General features: G+C 46.0%; 1 protein-coding gene and 1 long non-coding RNA gene across 2 annotated transcripts in view; one reads left to right on the top strand and one right to left on the bottom strand.

The window, feature by feature from the left end:
* The window catches only part of EPHB1 (EPH receptor B1), a 405,640-nt gene that overhangs the window by 34,245 nt on the left and 350,083 nt on the right, over positions 1-21,312 (bottom strand). Inside the window, exon 12 of the mRNA XM_077752332.1 lies at positions 15,166-15,381. Within this exon, the coding sequence (XP_077608458.1) occupies positions 15,166-15,381 (216 nt within the window). The remainder of the gene's footprint in view (positions 1-15,165; positions 15,382-21,312) is intronic.
* On the top strand, positions 7,160-8,024 carry LOC144221811 (uncharacterized). Its single transcript, XR_013332186.1, has 2 exons — positions 7,160-7,264; positions 7,729-8,024. It is a non-coding gene; the product is annotated as an uncharacterized LOC144221811 (long non-coding RNA).

Genomic DNA, 21,312 nt, shown 5'->3' with positions numbered 1-21,312 from the left:
GCTCCTCGGCCACAAAACAATAAAGGAATGAAGCCACAGGTCCCTCTGAAAGGGTAGCTGATGCTGACCAAGAAAACAACTATCTTCCTGCAACAGAGCAAAGAGTTGCCATGAGGAGAGGGAAGAAGCTTGCCACTCACAAGTCGGACCCATGGCTTTGGCCTCGTCTTTATTTTTCATCAAATGCCCAGACGGCATGTGTCTCTAAGTGAGGAATATTAGTGGAGGTCTATGTGGGTCTTGTCACAGAGAATCTTCTTTTCCTGTTTCTTACTCTCTCATTCTCCCAGGGAAAGGGTTTACTTGAATGCTTTTGAGGGAGGATTAAAATAAAATCTTCACCTCTGTAATCCTCCCCGCCTGATCCCCTGCAGCTAGAGTAGCCACGGAATGAGTCAGTGAGTGGCCTTTGACCAGGTGCCCTCCTAGTCTTCCCTCCTCGCTCTGCTCTCTCATTCTCTCTTCCTCGTATTCCCACTCTCACTCTTTTACCTCCGGATCTGTAAACCGTACTGGATGACAGAGTCTTGGCTGCCTTCAGATTTTGAATTCAGCTTTCCCAGCAGAAGTGTAACAGGCTCAGCCTTGATAGCACTGGTTTTGAGCTAGTGGAATCTTTAGAAAACCACTCTTGCTTCTATGTGCTATTGGAGGGCTGGGTGGAAGGGCTTGGTTTCCCTTTCTAGGATAAACAACTTGCCCTATAGAGATTTGCTAGACCCACAGGACTCTTCTTGTGGGGCAGCTCTGCCCTGTAAAGGGCTCATAGGCCAAGCCCTACTAGAAGGCCCTGTCAGGGGCACCAACTCAGTTGGTTGAGTGTCCGACTTTGTTTCAGGTCACGATCTCACAGTTCATGAGTTCGAGTCCCACATCAGGCTCGCTGCTGTCAGTGCAGAGCCCACTTCGGATCCTCTGTCCTCCCCTCTGTCCCTCTACTGCTCCCACTCTCTCTCTCTAAAAAATAAAGAAAAACATTTAGATGGCCCTGTTAGGTTGGGTGCACAGGATGGGCACCTCCACCCTCCGTATCAACTTTTCTCACAATGATAGGACTCTACCTCCAGCGAGGTTTGCAAAGACTCCCAGGGTCTCAGGGCTGGTCAGGGCTTTTGAAACTTGAGCAGGTCCAGTTACTGCATCTCTTCTGGCCATAGGTCTTTGAAGGCAGTGTTCCCACAAAGATGCACTGCCACCCAAGGAACTCACCAAACAGTGATGATAATGGGCTTATGTGTTTAAAAAATTTGTTTAAATATTTATTTTTGAGACACACACACACACACACACACACACACACACACACACACGAGTGTGTGTGGTGCAGGGGGAGAGAAAGAGGGAGACACAGAATCCGAAGCAGCTCCAGGCTCTGAGCCATCAGCACAGAGCCTGATGTGGGACTTGAATCTACAAACTGCAAGATCATGACCTGAGCTGAAGTCGGATACTTAACCAACTGAGCCATCCAGGCGCCCCAGGCTTATGGGTTTTTTTTTGTTTGTTTGTTTGTTTTTTTGATGTTTTTCTTACTTGTCATGTAGTAAGGTTCTCCTGAATCTAGGTAAATTCCAGCTGTACATCCAAGACCATGTTGTGTCTTACATTCTATCCTTTATGGTCTCACTGCCCACCTGTCCAGTGATTGGGGTAGAGTTGGCCTCTTAGGACTTGCATGAGTTTGCTAGGGCTGTCCTAACACAGTACCATAAACTGGGTGGCTGAAAACAACAGAAATCTATTGTCTCATAGTTCTGCAGGCTGGAAGTCCGAAATCAAGGCATCGGCAGGACCAATCTCCTTCTGAAATCGGTAGGGGAGAATCTTTCCTTGCCTTTTGTAGCTTGTGGTGTTTGCTGGCAGTCCTTGCCCTTCTGTGGCTTGCAGAGTCATCCCTCCAATCTCTGCCTCCATCATCACATGCCCATCTTTTCTCTGTGTGCATCTGTCTAGATTTCCCCTGTCGTATAAGGACATTAATGATGGGTTTTAAGGTCCACCCTCATCTAGTATGACCACATTTTAACTTAAAAAAGTTTTACGTTTATGTATTTACTTTGAGAGAGACAGAGAGAGTGAGAGTGAGAGAGTGCAAGTAAGTGGGGGAAGTGCAGAGAGAAGGAGAGAGAGAATCCCAAGCAGGCTCTGCATCATCAGTGCAGAGCCTGATGCAGGGCTCAAACTCAGTAGCCATGAGGTCAAGAGTCCGATGCTTAACTGCCTGTGCCACTCAGGTGCCCTGACCTTATCTTAACTTGATGACATCTGCAAAGACCCTATTTCCAAATAAGGCCACATTCATCAGTATGGGGGTTAGGATTCCAATGTATCTTTTTTTGGGAAACACAGTTGTGTGATAACAGAGCCCTGCGAGGACTAACATGGCATGATTTTATTGGCCAACCCTGTTCCCAACACCAGCCAAATCAGCCTGTTCACTACCCAATGAGCATACCGGCTCCATTTTTGCCTCTCAGTTCTGATCAGACTATTATTTCTTTCTGGAAAACCCTCAGCTTCTAAGCCTTGTAACCTTATCCATTTATCCATCCATCTATCCATCCATTCCAAAAACAGTTACTGAGTACCTTTTATGTGCCCCATTTTACTGCTTAGTTCCTATCTAACTCACCTGGGAGTCTACTCCACCCATCTCTCTCATCTCAGCTGAAAGCCATCTCTTTCCTCTCAGCTTATGGCCCCACACTTTTATTTATTAAGCACTGAATCAGGAAAATAGGCCTATATCTTAGTGAATGACTTACAGGCACTACTGCCAATCAACATATTAAAAATAAGTAAAGTTTATTTCCTTCTCTAACAGAGGTCCTTGCCTCTTGCCAGAAATCAATGATCCTTGATTGATTGGCTCATTGACTTCTTGACTGACTCTCATTGGAACCTCACTAGACAAGGTGAAATCTGGCTCGCTACCCTCTGCTGGGAGTGCAGTCCTGCATTTCTTCACAGGGCTCTCCAGCCCAGGCCCGGGAGGCTGGCACCTGGGCTCCTACTTCTGGTTCTTCTTCTCTTCCTATAACCCCAGAGTTCACAGGTTGGATCAGAGCTACTCTGGGCCCACTCAGGCTGCTCACACAGTCCCTACTCCTCGGTGCTGACTCACCCCTGCTTGCCATTTCTCCCAACACCCCCTGTGCCTGTGTCGAGGGGAAAGCTGCTTCTCTCTGCTCCATGCTTGAGCACAATCTCCACCGACAGCCTCCACGCCTCCACACTGTGTCCTTGCTGAGCAAGTGTGCCTGTATCCTGCTTGGGACAGATCCCCATGAGGCCCTGGCCATACTGTCCCCCTAATTCTCTCTTCTCTACCCTTGGGCTTCAGCCCAGGGGTTCCTTCCTCAGGTTCCTGTGATACACCCTTGATACATACTTCCCTGTAGCACCTCACAATTGTAATTACATAGCTAATTGCTTAATTAGTTATTTCATGTCCATCTTTTTTGCCAGGAAGGAAAAGCAAGGAGGTCAGGGACTGTCTGCTTTGTTGATTGCTGTACTGTGCACAGACTGCACACTTAACAGAAATATATATTGGCTGGAGAACAGTTAGTGGAGGCATTGCATGGGCCCACGTTCAGCCTGCTGGCCCCTCCTCTGTGATGACGGGCATGATGATGGCACCAAGGGACGAGGGCTTTGCCTGCCTGGGCCTACACAGGCTCAAAGTGGGGAGAAGTGCTCCCGAGAAAGCTGCCTCATGCCTCACTCCAGTCTCCAGGGGCTCTGAAATCCCATCCTGATCTCGTTCGTGCTAATAATATACTGGCCTTACTAATAATAATTATGCTGAGTCTTTTTCAAAAGGGCATTTCAGTCAGGGCCTGATATCCCTAACTGAGCATCTGGTGACAAAGTGAACCGGGAGAGATATCAGAGCAAGGAGGTGGCGGAACTGCAGGAAGAAGAATTATTTGAGCTGCAGAGCATGGGGGTAGAGTGGCATTTGAATTATTCCTCCTTCAGCTTAATTAATGCTACAGGAGAATTTCCAGGGGACTAGGACTCAGTTTTATTCTGGCTGCAATTAAAGGGGCTCCCCTCTTTTCCTTGCTTGTCTTCATTCTTCTCCATTTTCCAACCACCCAAGAGATCGCCTGTTACCCAAGCTCAGTGATTGAAAGAAGAGCGAGGAATCATAATTTGAAAACGGCCTCATGAGGAAAGCCACGGATCAGACAGGGAGAAGTATGATTTAAATCTAAAAGCTGCTGGGAACCGTGGGGAGGAGGAGAGCTGGACCTGGGGTCATCGGACTGAAAGCCAACAAACCTTCCTTTCCTTTTTTAAAAAAATTGTAAATGTTTATTTACTTTTGGGGGGGGGGGCAGAGAGAGAAGGAGACACAGAATCAGAAGCAGGCTCCAGGGTCTGAACTGTCAGCACAGAGCCCGATGCGGGGCTGAAACCCACAGACCACAAGATCATGACCTGAACTGAAGTCTGACACTCAGTTGATGGAGCCTGTGCCCCAAACCTTCCTCTTTCTAAAGGACAAAGGTCCCAGTCTGCACTAAAACCTGTCTGGCAGAGGGTGGCCTACTGAGTAGCAGCTTCTTCAAGTTGGAGCTGCAAAGTGTAGACAGGGGTCCTTCTCCTGAAGCCCTGCAGGATTATCTCCAAGAAAATTTGCTGCTTTCTTTGCACCTTTTACGTATTAAGTCTATTATAAGAAAAAAAAAATCTAAAGCAGTCCTATAGCACTGAATTCGCGGTAACGAAAAGAATTTGCCAGCTATCACCCTCCACCAGTTTAGGTTTGTGTCTGCCTCTGGGGAGTTCAGGGTGTGTGTGCATTTCTCTGTGTGTCTCTGACTATGCTTTGTGCACTGTATGTGTATACTGCACTACCTATGTGTGAGTGTGTGTGTGCGCGCGCGCTCACGCACACACACGCCTCCTGCGTGTGTTGCTGATAAGAGCGGCTCACCATGGGCTTTAGGAAAATTCCCACAGTCTTCCACTCCTGTCATAGAGTCACTTAGCCAGTGTGTCCCCCAGGAGGGCCGTGAATGGCATTGCTGGCCCCTGGTGGAGCAGCAAGTCTAGGCAGCCTGGACAGGGAGAAGCCTGTGCTCCCAGCTCTGCCCTGGGTCCCTGGCCATTTCAGGGGACAGAGAGGCAGTTTCACCACTCTTCTGGGGTGTGCCAAAGGGAAGGGAGTCTCAGTCTTTGTGCAGCACCCACTTTTGTGCAGGCTGGGCTCAGAGCCTGGCACATGGCAGAGAGAGGGCCCTAAGGTTGAGGCTTTGACCCCCCCCTCAATCTTTTCTCTGTGGATTCCCTCTTTGAAAGACTCCCAAAGCCAGTTCCCTAGAGAGAAAAGAACTCTGTATCCCAGGATGGGTGACCCCTCAGGTTGTCCTGAACTATTATCTTCCTTCCTTAAGTACTTATTTACTTACAGAAGATGAGGGCCAAAAAAAACACAAAGCAAGAAAACTCTCGCTCGGCACAATCCCAGTGTATGGGCAGCCACTTCACTGATGACCATGACGATGAATATGACTGAGGTGTTAATTTACATGACTTTTATTCTATGGAATGGAAGTATCTCCAGACTGAGGGTAAACATAGATCTCTTTAAGACTCTTTTACAAAGAGCATTATTTTTTAACTCTTTAACACCAACCACAGGATCTCTAGGGCTGATTAATGTCTCTTGTTTTGTCCCAAACAGCTGATGGATGGGAGAGGGGTTCATATTCTGGGACCTGGGTTAGCAGGGGAGAAATGGCAGGAAAAGCGTGAGGGTCTTGGCCCCGGAAGCAGGTCCTGGTGTGCGGCTCTGGGGTGGGGACCTCCACCGGTACCCTGCCTTCCCAGCTTCCTCAGACGAAGGTGAGGAGGCACAGGGGCTGTGGACTATGCAGAGACACGGCATCCACGAGTGGCCCCCGGGTCTTCACACCCCCAGGGGTTGAGGAGACAGGAAGAGTTCCAAGATGATGTAAAATGCATTTCCTTTCCCAGTCTGACAGGATGAGGACTCTGTCAGACTCACTTTGCTTTTTGAAAAATAATTGACATTTCTTGCAATGCAAGCGTGTGAAGTAATATACGCTCCCTGAAATAGTCTCAGTTCAGTGGACCCCCACATGTGGACCCAGGGCAGCGCTATCAGCATCATCTGGGTGCTTGTGTGACTGTGCTTCCTGGGTGCCTACCTCAGACCTATGGATCTGAAACTTGGGGGGGTGGGGCCCAGAAATCCGTGCCTTAACAAGCTCCCTGGGGATTCTGGTACGCAGTGAAGTGTGAACACCACCGTGGCAGTGGACACAGTAAATCAGCCGCCTTTTTTCCTGCTCCCTCTGGAGAATTTTTCTCCAGAATCCTTCCATGGCCATCCTATCAAAAGGGTCCTTAATTGTCTTTTGTGACTATCATCTGTTCCTGAGATGCTGCAGGCTCTCTGCTTTATTGTTTTCTGTTTTGGAGTGACTAGGATTAGGGAACGTTAGAGGCTTTTTTATTTTTACCAGTTATCCTTGAGAATGTATGTCTCTGTGTGTCTTCCGTGGGGGATGGGCTCTGAGAGCATGGAAAGCACTCATGGCAGCACAGATGACAGTCCCATAAGCCGTGACCAGCGCAGGACCTGTCCTGGGGGTTGTTTCTAGTTTATGTCATGTGGGGTCTTATGAATCTCACAAATTCTCACAAATCCCATTTTATGGATGGGGAGACCTAAGGCCAAATACACCTCTGTAAGCGGTTTGAATCCAAGTCTTTCATTCTTCCTGTCATGCCAAAGAACCATTCTGCCATACCAGAGAGCAAGAAAGTTCTGGAGAGGGTCATTTTGCCCCTTTCCCAGCAGACCTGGCTGAAGATAGGGCTCAAAGGGGTAGAATGATATCATGGAACCAAGGTAAAAGTTTCTGTGAAAGCCAAGGCCCTACAGATTTCAGCACAGAACTGACTGTGGCTGGAGCAGATGTCAGCCCCCGGAAACACAGCGAGGATGGAGGCTGCAGCCTAGACAGCAATTCATGGGAGTAACCGGGGAGGATGAGACAAAGGTCCTGCCTCCATTGTGACCCGGGATGACGCAAATTCATCGCAGGGGAAAGAGGGCCTCTGCAAGCACATGGCGGGGGGGGGGGGGGGGCCATTTCTCACAGCAGGTACAGGATGAGCCATGGGGCCAAGCGCCCATAGGGATCACCCTCCAAGAAAGGCTGTCCCTTGTCCCATGGCAGGCATGGGCCCTCCAAGCCTGGGGCCCAGAGCAGTGCAGGAGGTGAGTCTGACACAGGTGGGGCAGATTCTAGAGGAAGCGGAAGCCGGTCCAGGCAGTCAGCGAGGGAAGGGAGCAGCGGCAGCAGGCAGCGCAGCATGGAAGGAAGATCTGGCAAAGGGAAAGCCCTCATGGAAGGACAAGGGTGTTGCTGGCAAACTGTCTGAGGAGATGGCTTCCGCCTCCTGCCATGAGGGGCAGATGCTCAAGGAACAGCTCTGTTTGAGGTTCACAGAGCGGGCAGAGGGGGGCAGAGAATGCCGGCGGACATTAGAAGAGAAAAAGCAAGGAGAAGGAGGGACCAGCGGGCTTGGAAGGCAGAAAGCATCAGAAGCTGCAGAAACACAGGGTGTGGGAGGAGCCAGGGCCTGAGACTAGACGAAGGAGCAGCAGGAGGGGGCAAAGGGGAAGGCGCTGAGGGAGATCAGAGGCACCTTGAAGACGGAGCTTGGTTCATGATGAAACAGGGAGGCCTGCAGGGAGCAGAGGCTGGAGACTTCTCGGAGAGACAGCCTGGGGCTCTGCGGGATGGGAGAGCTGACACTACTTTGGCAGAAGGAACCTGGTGGAATACTAAGAAGGGAAGATTTTGCTCACAAAGGGATTGGATGGGGACTCTTCCTACTGATGAGAAGAGAAAGCAAGCCAACCCAACTAGGGCTTTGGACTTAACCCGCAGAAAGCCACCAACCATGCAGAGAAGATTTGTGGGGTCCTGGTGGGGATGTGTCCACCAATGTGAGCTGATAAAGGGTGAAAATCAGGTTTGTGAATGTGCGTGTGGGCCCCATATACAAATAGTTAATCAAAGATGTGGCACTTTTCCTGGTACGTGTGAGCTTTTTTTCCCTTCTTGGTAACAGAAGACAGGACCAGTCACAATCAGAATGTGACCTGTGAAGTCAAAAATGCTTGTGTCCTCCCCAAATGTATGTGTTGAAGCCCTAACCCCCAGTGGGATGGTATTTGGAGGTAGGGCCTTGGAGAGGTAATTAGGTTTAGATGAGGTCATCAGGGTGGGACCCTGATCAGTGTCCTTATAGGAAGAGGAAGGGAGACCAGAGCTCTTGCTCTCTCCACCATGTGAGGATGCAAGGAGAATGTGACCATCTGCAAGCCAGTAAGAGGACTCTCTCCAGGAGCCAAATCTGCCAGGACCTTGATCTTAGACTTCCCAGCCTCCAGAAGAACTGTGCCAAATCAATGTCTATTGTTCAAACCATCTAGATTATGGTATCTTGTTATGGTTGCCCACACAAGCTAAGACTTTAGGAATGTTAATTTGAACCCCTGTAAATCATACAGGTGTATGAGCCCAGCCCTGCTCATATATCTGTCCCTCTTAATGGGTGGGAATGTTACCAGCAGTTAAGAACTCCTTAGGTTAGGGGGTTTATTCCAACCATAAGAAAGCACAAAGGAACAAATTCTATCTGTTCATTATTCCGGGAGTCTGGTGGGAAGGAAATGATCCTGGGGCTAGAAATAGCAATTTAGAGGAGGAAGACCTGGGGAAAAGTATGGTGGAGAATTAAGACAGAATGAGAGATGAAAGCTGAGAGCCAAGTAGGGAAAACTAGAAAAGTTTAATAGCTATTAATGAGGTCTTCACTTATAAAGTAAAACAAGACGTATTAGAAGATGATGATGTGAAAAACGTCTTGAAAGAACGGCATGAAATAGGGGAATTAAGATGGAGTATAAGACAGAGTACAGTGGTCTTAAGGGTTGTTTTAGGGAACTGCTGATTCAGGGTAACAAGGGGAAGCCTCCAGTTTTGGTGTGAGGGGGTGTGCTTCTAACAAACAGACTCTCTGGTGAGTAAAACAAAATATAAGAGAAGAGAAAAGAAAAGGAAGTAAGATAAAGGAAAATGGCCTGAGCATTCCAGAAACTGAACAGCACAAGGTGAGTTTCACCTTCTGCAATTTTGCTCTAAGGAGTCTGTCTGCCCTGTGGCAAAAACNCCCCCCCCGCCCCCCCGCCCCTTGTGGCTGGAGGAACCAAGGGAAGGAGCCCAGGATAATCAGGGGTGCTGGAGACTTGGGGGTTGGGTGACTCCCTGGAAAGAAGACAGACGGGGAGAGGGAATCCCAACCTCTGGATATGAACTTCCCCTGATGCTCTGGCTGACCCCTGAATCACTCAATTATGAGACAGACTGAAAACCACAGGACATGAAATCCGAGCGGTTTCCCCCTGCAGACGTGACAGTTTGCAGGTTGCCCTGTTAAATCAGAAACATTGACACTTTTTGGATCAATGTATCAGCACCTAGAGGCTCTACATTGTAACATACATAATGTACATAATCCCCAACTACTAGATATATAAAGAGCCAGGGAAATGTGACCCATTTGCATGGGAAAGAAGGATGCCAACCTCAGGATGACCTTGGCTTCTTTTTAATTTTATTTATTTATTTTGAGAGAGAGACAGAAAGAACGGAAGAGGCACAGAGAGGGAGAGAGAGAATCCCAAGCAGGCTCCCCATCACCAGTGCAGAGCCTGACGTGGGGCTTGAACTCACAAACCGTGAGATCATGACCTGAGCCAAAACCAACAGTTGGGTGCTTAACCGACTGAGCCACACAGGTGCTCCGGAATGACGTCAGCTTTAAAGCAGCTATTACAGCCATGCTCAGTGAAGTAAAGTAAGATATGCTTATGATGCATAAAAATATAAAAAGCCCCAGTTGATAACTGGAAATTATAAAAGAAAGATTAATAAGAAATTATAAAGCTAAAAAAGACAATATGAGGGAAAAAATCACTAGAGGAACTTTCTGTTAGTAGAATGGAGATGGCAAATGAAAGAATCAATGAACTTAAAGATAGTTATAAGGAAGAGAGGAAAAGTTCGGAAAAGAACGAGCAGAGTCTCCAGAGCCTGTGGAACAATTTCACAGGTTCTACATACAGGTAATTGTATTGTAGGTGGTGTCATTGCTTTGAGCCACTCTCAACCTGTATTTTTTCCTCTATGTCTTTATATATTAAAAAAACTCCAAGTTCACACCAATACCTTCAATTCCAATTCAACACTACATAATTCATTTTAGTTTTCACGTTTTCCATACTTGTCCCTCCTTTCCCAATAGCTCCCATTATCACCAATGTAATTTCCTCATCTCCTTGCAAATAGCTAATATCCCAACATTTCTTGGCTGCTGGCACTCTCCCACATGGCTCTAGGTACCTAGAAGGGATGCTTCCCTTGCTCAAGACATCTACCTCGACTGTGTTTGCCAAGTGGCTTTTTGGTGAAAGATAAAAGGAAGAAAAGCAATAAAGTGCTGTGTTTCCCTTCTTGAAAGAAGGGAATAGAAGACTTTAGAAGGGAAAGCCAAGAAAAGAGCCAGTTTATTTTTCTAAAATGAAAATTCATCACCGTGGGATCATGTTAACCTATCTGTGTGTGTACACACACACACACAAACACACACACAGCCCTGGAATGACTTCATTGTGCTAAGGCCCTGAATTCCATCACAGGAGTCTAGGAGGCTGCTGCTGACCTCCCTGGCCGCTTTCCCTCCTCTTTTCCCAAATTGTCAGCATAGGGGTCCTCCATCAGCTCCTTTAATGTTCCTTTTTTTTTCTGTTACCACAGGGCCTTTGTATGTGCTATTCCTGTCTCTCAGTGTTCTAACCTCTCCTTTCATTTGGGTGACTTATTCTTCAAATCTTTGCTGAAGCAACATCTCCTCTTCTGGAAGCTCTCCTTAATTCCCCTAGATATGGTCAGATTATATTGTTATTTATTGTTTTGTTCATGTTCTCATAGAACACAATGGCTCTTTTCTCCATTGGTCATTATGCACTTATTTATCTCTGTGTCTGACTAATGTCTCCTTTCCTCATTAAACTGTGAGTGATGTGAGAGTAGCAACAATAACAATGTCTCTTTCTGATCTTGATTGTGTCCCTGCCCTGTGGCCAGTACGGGCACATGGCAGCAGCTCAGTACACACTTTTCATGCAAATAAATTCTTTGTATTTTTTTTACTATTTTTTAAATGCTTATTTATTTTTGAGAGAGACAGTATGAGCAGGGGAGGGGCAGAGAGAGAGGGAGACACAGAATCTGAAGTAGGCTCCAAGCTCTGAGCTGTCGGCACAGAGCCTGATGCGGGGCCTGAACTCAAGAACTGTGAGATCATGACCTGAGCCAAAGTTGGATGCCTAACCAACCATGCCACCCACGCGCCCCATGTCTATTTTGATTAAAAGGCAAAAAATGGAGAAATAATATGATAAATACCATGAGACAGGTGAACATAACAACTGTGGAGGATCCTGAAAGCTCTTAGGTCTAGGAGTTTATATGCTTTATCAGTTAGAAGAACAACAAAAACCACAACGAATGGTCTAACTAATATATACAAGAACATCATATGGGAAATCCTTTACATAAAAAAATTTTAATGTAAGGCATAAATGTTATAATTTAGGCCATATATGACATAATAAAGGCCATGTATGACAAGCCATGGCTAATATCATACTCAACAGTGAAAAGCTGAAAGCTTTCTTTCTAAGAGAAGGATAAAGACAGGATGCTCACTCTCCCTATTTTTATTCAACATGGTATTGGAAGGCCGAGCTAGAGGAATTAGGCAAGAAAAAGAAATAAGAGGCATCCAAATTGGAAAGGAAGAAGTACAGCTGTATTTGCAGATGACATGATCCTATATATAGAAAACTCTAAATGCTCCACCAAAAAACCTGTTAGAACTAATAAACGAATTCAGTAAAGTTGTAAGATACAAAATTAATATACAAAAATATGTTGCATTTTAACACACGAATAATAAACTATAAGAAAGAGAAATCAAGAAAACAATCCCATTTACAATTGTATCGAAAAGAATAAAATACTCGGGAAAAATTTTTACCAAGTACATGAAAGACCTGTACACTGAAAACTACTTTTAGATTGATGATGAAACTGAAGAAGACACAAATAAACGGAAAGCCATTCCATGGTTATGGATTAGAAGAGCTAATATTGTTAAAATGTCCATCCTACCTAAAGCAAAGATTCGGTGCGGTCTTTATCAAAATTCTAAGGGCATTTTTTTTTTTTTTATAGAACTAGGACAAATTATTCTCAAATTTACAAAGAACCACAAGGAAACCTCAAATAGCTAAAATAATCTGGCGAAAAAAGAACAAAGGCAGAGCTATCATAATCCTTGATTTCCAACTATCCTGCAAAAGCTATAGTAATCAAACAGTATGGTATTGGCAAGAAAACAGAAACAGAATAGAGAACTCAGAGATAAACGCATGCAAGTCTGATAATTAATTTATAACAAAGGAGCAAAGAGTATACAATGAGGAAAAGGCAATCTCTTCAATAAAGGGTGTTGGAAAAACAGGACATCTACCTGCAAAGAATGAAATCGAACCACCATCTTATAACATATACAAAAATCAGCCAAAATGGATTAAAGACTTGAATGTAAGACCAAAAGCTATAGAACTCCTAGAAGAAAACAGGTGGCAAGCTCCCTGACATTAATCTTAGCAATGTTTTATATTGGATCTGGATTCAAAGGTAAGGGAAACAAAAACAGAAACTAATGGTACCACATCAAACTAAAAAGCCTCTGAACATCAAAAGATACCATCATCAAAATGAAAAGGCAGGCTACAGAATGAGAGAAGATATTTGCAAATCATGTATCCAGTACGGATTAATATCTAAATATATAAAGAAATCAAACTCAGTATCAACAACAAACAATTAAAAATGGGTGAAGGAGGTGAATAGACATTTTCCCAAAGAAGACATACAGATGACCAAGAGGTACATGAACCTTGAAAATGCATCAACAAAACAGGATGGAATGAAGAATGAACAGAGGGATAGATCAGATGGATTGGTTATGTAATAAATCAGACAGAGCAAGATAGTCATTCTAAAACCTAGGTGGTGGGTAATGGCTATGCTCTGTAAATTTTATCAAGCTGTCTATATGCTTGAAAATTTTCCAAAATGAAATCTTGAGAAAAATAAATAAATTTCAGGTGTACTTAATATTTAAGTATGGAGCAAAACCCCCAATAAGATAGCACAGGAAAAAAAGCACTTTATAACCCTGGAGTGAAGAGAGATTTTTAAATAAACCAGAAAACCCAAGAAAACATAGAAAAGATGCATATCTTTGACTGTACAAGAGAAGAGATGCCTATTTTTGACTATAAGAATATTAACCTTTTTTGGAAGCCAAAGGATATCATAAACAATATCCAAAGAACAACAGATGGGGTAAGGGGAAACTAACTGTATCATATATGGAGACATAGGTTTAACAACCCTAATGTAAAAAGGCTTGTTATAAATTCCAAAGAAACCAGCATGCAGCCCAGTAGAAAACAGGGAAAGGCATGTACATACAATAAACAGAAGAGGAAACGTGAATCCCACTAAACTGTGTGAGAAGACAGTAAAGTAGTACCCCAGCAGTCAGGTGAAATGCACACTAAACCAAAATGAAGTATCGCTTTTCATCTTTGGACTGACAAACTGGTAAAGATCGATTGTCCTTGGTGCTGGTAAGGATGTCGGAAGATGGTCACCATACGTTCTCAGTGGAGTGTAAATGTTCACAAACTCAGAGAAAAGCAGCTTGGCAGGAAGGATGCCCCTAAGACATGCACGTCAGGACAACAGGCATAGTATGATCCCACTGTTATAAAATAAAAATCTTCTAATTTTTGGGCAATGAGGCAGGTGTGAAAAGAGACATGCCTAACTATTAAAATCAATGCTTCGGGACAGGTGGTGGTAAACTATGGCCTGAGCGCCAAATCTATCAGGTCGCCTGGATTTTTATAGCCCATGAGCTAAGAATGGTATTTATACCTTTTTAAAGGGTTACCTAACTATCTACACAATATCCTCTAGGCTGCCTCTTAGCTAACAAAGCCTAACATACTTACTTTATGGCCTTGAAGGAAAAGTTTACTGATCCCTGCCTTGGGAGATTATGGTTTCTTGGTTATCTTTTTTCCTCTTCTCTGTATTGTTTTTATTTTTATACTAATATACTGGGAGTGAACGTAAGGAGACAAGAAGAAACCAAGAAGACACTTAGGAAGACCAGAAGGGACCAGGTGAAAGACAATGGTGCTTAGGAATAAGGTGGGGGGCTGCAGAGATGGAAAGAAAGAGGCAGATTTTATCTGAATCTATGGGAATTGCCGAGGGATTGGACACGGATGGTAAGGCAGGGAGAAATCAAGGGCGACTCCTAGGTTTCAGTCTTTCATTGAATTGGTCCAACCACGGAGCCGGAAAAACTGGGGTGGGAAATAGAGGAGACCAGGGGCTCTGCTTTGGACCTCTCATGGTTGGGGCTGGAACTGTGTGAACCAGACGGCTAGACAGAGGCGATGAGAGCTGCCTGGGCTGTGGAGGGGGAAGCTGAGTGGCAAATGCCTATGAAAGAGCACTCATCACGGAGATGAGTACTTTAAGCTGTCTGGAAGCACTAGAGACAAAGAGGAGGGGACCAAGGGTCTGCCTGGTGACACAGTACCCAACCCCACCGGCACCCACTTCTGCAGATGGACGTCTCTGACACCACGGTCCAACTGCCCGGATTCCTCCAAATCACCTCTTCCAAAGTGTCCTTTTCCCATTGGCCAAGAACACCGTGGCTTCAGAGCAGACACCCTGACCCTTCTTTACAGCCTATGCCCAAATGCTTACCTGGACAACCAGGACCACCAGCTGCTATTGTTTCTCCATCGGGCACCTGCCTGCCCCGGTGGGAGGTAAGTTCAGCTGCTGGTCCCTCCCAGTGTTCCCTGCCATGGGTCCCCCGCCCAGCCGTGTGCAGCCACTTTTTACTCATGTCATGCTTTTACTGAGAACACCAAGAAGGACTCACCAAGGAGCTGGTGTAGGTGGGGTCTGAGGTGTCGTCCTGGAGGTAGCGGGAAAGGCCAAAGTCAGACACCTTGCATACCAGGTTACTGTTGACCAGGATGTTCCTAGCGGCCAGGTCCCGATGCACATAGTTCATCTCGGCCAGGTACTTCATGCCCGCGGCGATGCCCCTGAGCATCCCCACCAGCTGGATCACCGTGAACTGCCCATCGTTTTGCTGTAACAAGACACAAAGGGCACTGGGATCAAGATGGGTTTCCGGGGTTAAACAGAAGCTGCGGTGCCACGGCCCTGCTGCTTGTCAGCCTCCGTCCCTGACTGGCCGTACTGCTCACTTCTCCCTCCGCCCTCCCCACCGCATCCCTCTCCTTGAGTGCTCTGCTCTCTCCTCCTTGCCTTGCCGACCCTGTCGATTCCACCTCCAAAGTACATCTCAAAGCCATCCACACCTCTCCATCTCCACTGCCTCCCTTCTAACCAAGTCGCCATCATCCATCACCTGTAACAGCCTCCCCGCACCTGCCCCCCGCCATCCATTCTCTACACAGCAGCTAGAACCATCTTTGTAAGACATAAATCAGGCCATGCCACTCCCTGGCTTCAAGCTCTACAACAGCTGCCCTTTCATTGCATTAAGGAAAAACTCCAAACTCAGCATGGTTCATGGGACCCCGGGGGAATCAGCCACCACCTCACCTGCCAGCCACAGTGACTGGTGACCTCTCAGTCCTTTCCCAAACCAAGCTCTTCCTTCTTTGGAGCCCCTATACCTGCTATCCCCTCTGGTCTTCCCCACAATCAACACTTACCTGCCCTTCAGGTCTCCACTAAGTGTCCCTTCTTCAGAGAGAATGACTCTATAACTACTCCCCCCCTCCAAATATGACTATAGCATTTTCTTACTATCTTCCTGTCTTTCATGGATTCTCTTATTTTAATTCTTAGCACACATCACAAGTTTTAGGTGTGTATGTGGCACACCTACCCATTGGCCTCTGCTGCTTGGCTCTGAAGACAAAACCCTCTCTCCTGTCACCATTGTACTCCCAGTGCTAGGAACTTAAAATAGAGAGAGCTCAATAAACATGCGCTCCATTAATGACTGCTACATCTCTCCCTGTTTCCAGAACTAAATGCTTAAGATGTCTTCCTTGGGTCCTACCAGAGGTGTCAATCTTGATGTTGGGATAGCCATAAAGACCTCAAAGGGTAAGTGGCAGAAGAAACACACACAAAACATACAGCATTGACCCTCTTAGCGAACGGGAGCCAACCTACAGTGTTGCCCTCTCTCCAGTCACTGGTGGGCTCACTGTTTCCTGGGTGGATGCTCTCCTTCAAGGTTTGACGACAGACCTCAGTGATTGTATCAGCCTTCCTCCTGCCTCCCCAAAGCCCTTGGGTCTTGGCTTCTGCACACACTGGTTACATCAATGGATGCTGTGCTTTGCTGCCAATAACACGTTTTCTCTTCTAGGCCAGCCCCAGCTGCTCCATCGAAGGGCTGTAAGTAGTGTTCTGTTAAGTAAGCTTGGCCCAGGCATTGAGATGCTTTGACTGGGGGAGAGGTGAGAGGAGGCGGAACACCCTGGGTCTAGTCTAAGTTACTGCTGGACACAGACCCTGGGCAAGGCAGCCACTCCCCAGCGCCCTCCTGTGAAACACAGCAGGCATAATAGTGCACAGCTCCCATTTACTAAGCACCCATTGCATGTGAGGTGATACACAACACATTCATGTGTACTACCTCACTTCTGTATGTGTGAGACACATCTATGCATGAACTTCTACAAAAGCATTTTCCATGCAAAAATAAATATGGAAAATAAAACAGCCATTGCAAAAATAACCCTGTTTATTAGAGAAAACCCCGCCAATCAAGTGGTATAACTATGATAGTGTGAATGTTGAAGACTTCCTCCTGCAAGATTGCAAGCCTGGGTCTGTGTTCTCGAACTTTGCCCCTTGATCAATCAGAGTGAGCAAACTGATCCTCCCTTCATGCGTTCCTCAGATCCCTCCCAGAGCAGGAGCCCCAAACACACTGGGATGACACACCCCAAGCTCCAGGCTGGCCATTGCTAACTCAAACCTTAACCACCTCCCAGCCTGCCTGGAATGCTTCTCTGCAATATTTTCTCCTAACCAACTCCAAAAGGAAGTGCAGATTTGCTTTCTGGAAACTCTGACTGTTGTTCAGCACATGGCGCCCATCTGCCAGAGCTGGATGTGCTGTGAGTGATACGAATGCTCCTCCTTGCTAATGAACTTCAATCAACACCTCCTCAAGAAGTTAGCCAGGCTTTTGCGAACACCATTCATTTTCTCTAAGTAGGTCTCTGGGGACCTGCCTCCCCAGAAAGTTGTCATGCAACTTCTGTATGTTGGAAAATGTATCTCAGCTACAAGTCACAAGGGTTACATTTTTCCAATTCAGTTTGTTACTTCCTCTCTGTAAGTGTAGACAACAATGTGGTTAAAAATGAATGTCTCCCATAAGAAGCCCGCTTGTAGATAGATTCTGGGGAGGGGATCGGTGGTGGTAGTAAACAGCTCTGGGAAGAGAAATGTTGGAAGAATGTGTGGCAATAGGTCTATTTCTACTTTAAATCACTGAAGCCTTCATGGAGCAGCTTTACCATGTGATTTGTTTTAATATTTAGGTCATTCGCCCTTATAGTTTCTGGGGTGAACAAAGGCTAAGAAGTAGTTAAAAGTCCAGGCTTTTGGGGCACTTGTGTGGCTCAGTCGGTTAAGCATCTGACTTGGGCTCAGGTCATGATGTCAGTTTGTGGGTTTAAGCCCCATGTCAGGCTCTGTGCTGACAGATCAGAGCTTGGAGCCTGCTTCAGATTCTGTCTCCCCCTCTCTCTCTGCCCTTCCTCTGCTTGTGCTGCTCTCTCTCTCGTTCAAAAATAAAAAAATAAACATTAAAAAATAAAGTCCAGGCTTTGGAGACAGACAGACCTGCACTGGACCCAGGCTCTGCAGCTCACTGGCTGTGTGCCCTTGGGCATGTTAAATTCCAGGGCCATCATTCCCATATCTGTAAAATAAGAACATAGTGTCCATTCATCATAGGATTTTGGTGAGGTTAAATGAGACAATATATGTGAAGGGGCTTAGCTCGGTGCCCATGAATACTAAGACAGCAATGATTGCTGGTATTATCAGCCAAGCCATGTCTCACAAATCGGCTCTCCCTGAGCCTGGTGAGAGAGTCTGAGGACACCGGGTGCCAGGACTTGGGTTCTCTGCAGCTTCCTGGTATGTTAGGGACACATCTTAGGATCCCAGACATAGGAGAACCTCGTCCCTGGGGCATTCTGAGCTCCACAGGTTGGCATCTGCAGTAAACCCCCAACCTTCCACACCCCAGCTCTAGCAGTGGATGACTGGGGCCTAATGATGCAGGCCTGAAATCTGGGTCATTTATTACCTAAAATGATCTCTTCTATTTCTTGACTTTTGAATGGCAAGTCATTCTTGATGGAATATGTTTGATCCTCCTTTGTGAAAGGCAGGCAACAGTTTATTGCTTTTCAGAAAAGACGAAGTCCACAAAGTTTAAGTGATCAGCCTTAAATTATTCTGTGTGGCTTTGATTTATCACAAGAATCTAAGTCCAGGATAGCAAATTACTTCTGCACTGACATTCCATCTGTGATCAACTGGTAACGCCTTCCTCAAAGGTATGGAGAAGGCTGTGTAGAAGCTTTGTAGCAAAAAGTGACATGGTTGATTAACGATGTCTGCCAGGGTCATAGAAAAAGAAAATAGAGACATGTGTACCTCAAATACACTACTCTTATTTGAATCTTTAAATTCCCATCCAGGGCCTTTTCCATGGAATATGCTGACTTTGTGATGGCAACATATTTTCTTTAGAACCTGCAGGGTAATCACGTTTCATGATAAGACAGGATCCCGCCTGCTGAGTTCATAATCCTGGTGAAACTTAAAGACATAAACCAATTAAGATTCCCTGACACATTCAACTGTTTTAAGTTCAGTTCATTGGTCTAACTCCCCAAGAAGAACCTTCAAAGAGAGGAACATCAGCATACCAAGATGTACGCGTCAGAAAAAGCCCAGTTTTCTCAGTGACTCTGGGAAAGGATCAGGCTCCACACTGATCACACAGTAAAAAGCAGTACAGAGAAGAAATACAGCACAGTGAAGTGATTTAAACTTTCCTCCCTTCATGAAGTGCTTTCTGCTGAAATTGCTTTTTGGCAAATTCACTGAAGCCACTTGCTGGCCCTTTTATTAGGCAGGAAGGATTTAGGTATTTCAACTTTCATTGACAAATCCACTTCAGGAAATGAAACCCTTATTTGATTTGTTTGAAGAGAATGAATCATAGATTTTTTTTTAACTGTAAGAACCCTACCTTTCAAGATCATTCAATTCCAATGCCTTTAGTTTATAGATTGGGAAATTGAGTTAACAGATTTGCTAAAGGCCACCGGTGACTCATGGCGGAATGCAAAGCAGAACCTAGGTCTCAGGAGGTCCAGTCTGGCATTCTCCTTCTGATCTCTGGGTTATGGTCATGCACTCCAGCCCGTGAATGAGCCTCCCTGATAAGAAATGTCTGCATTTGATAGTTCTCAGTAACTTTCAAGGGTCCTCCAGTTATGACCATCAGTGGATGACCCAGCAGCAACTACAAGGTCAAGCAAGGCAAGAAGGGTCTACAGAGCATGTTGACCTTCTTGGCTATGGCACGGGACATTGAAGAGGGCTTCAGGGGACATTCCTAAGATCATGCGAGAGACACCAGTGCCAACAGGATCTATTATGGATTTGTATGCTACACAATCCATGACACAGACATTTAAAAACATGGATAATACTGAACCTATGGAATGTGTGGTTAGAAAATAAGGTGTTTCTAATCCTTCCAGAAGGTGAAGGATTCTAAGTCCTGCAATGGGAGACAAGCAGTGGGTGGGCTGCAAGAAGCCAGTGTGCCCACTGGATCCCCAGTGGCCACAGCCTCCCAGACACAGGCCCAAAGGTGCAGCTGCAGCCACTCTCCAAAGCTGCTGTGCCCAGTGTAAACGGTGTGTGTGTGTGTGTGTGTGTGTGTGTGTGTGTGTGTGTGTGTGTCTCGGGGCAAGGGCAGTTGCACAAATTGAGGACTAACTCTTTTCCTTTCTTCTCTGAATGGTGAGCCTAAAATTATACTACTTCCCAGAAGATGGACCCTGCAGAACTGAACTGATGACCTACTTTTCAATTTTACCAAGCAGCAGATACATCAATTAATGTTGCTATGCTCCAGGGTTTGGTAGTAAGGCTGAAATTAGATTTATAGATTACCTGTCTCCATGCCGTGCGAGGAGTCAGAAACGCTTCATTTCCCCTCTCCTCTTGGCGTAGCCTGCCCCGCCACTCCTTACTTGCCATCCCTTCTCCTCTGCCTCTCTGTGTTCCCCTCTTGCCTCTGGCTCTTCTCCCACCCCCAGGCCTCATCACCATGACAAACACTGGTGTTCACCATGTCTGTAGGTCTTGGGCCTCGCATGGAAATAGGTCTGTATGGAGCATCAGTGTAGGGTTTTGATTCTCTGCAGCCTCCTGAGAATGAATTTCCTTGTTCCCTGCATGTTTCAGGGAGAAAGTCTGATCACAGGCTTTAAATCGTGTTGTGACTCTGAGAAGTTCAATCAAGTAACTCACAGGAAATAAATGACTCCTAAAACGGTCTGGAGGCTGGTCCCAGAAAGTCCTTTTTCTCCTAACATGGTCTTCTGTTCACATTTAGTCAGCTGTCTTCACGAGAAGATCCCTGGTCATGAACGAATGCCACCAGGGAAGCACAGTCTCTACTCGACTCTGACATGAGAGGTCCGGCCACAAGAACAAGAGACCATGGACGCTCAGGATGAGTACATTTCCCCTGCCATTCCCACGCATTTTTGTGCCAGAAATAATTTTTTACGGCTTTTAAAAAAAAAAAATCCAAGTAGCATTTATCAGGTGCTCACTGTATTAGGCACTAGGGGTTTCAAAATAAAAGGCATGGCACATACCCTCAAGGAGCCTGTACCAGGCAAAGTACATCTGCCCCNCTGTCTTCACGAGAAGATCCCTGGTCATGAACGAATGCCACCAGGGAAGCACAGTCTCTACTCGACTC

Source organism: Crocuta crocuta, unplaced genomic scaffold, assembly GCF_008692635.1.
Source record: "Crocuta crocuta isolate KB4526 unplaced genomic scaffold, BGI_CrCroc_1.0 scaffold580, whole genome shotgun sequence".
Classification (NCBI taxonomy): Eukaryota; Metazoa; Chordata; class Mammalia; order Carnivora; family Hyaenidae; genus Crocuta; species Crocuta crocuta.
The sequence above is the reverse complement of the archived record's forward strand: the minus strand, read 5'-3'. Positions and strand labels throughout refer to the sequence as shown.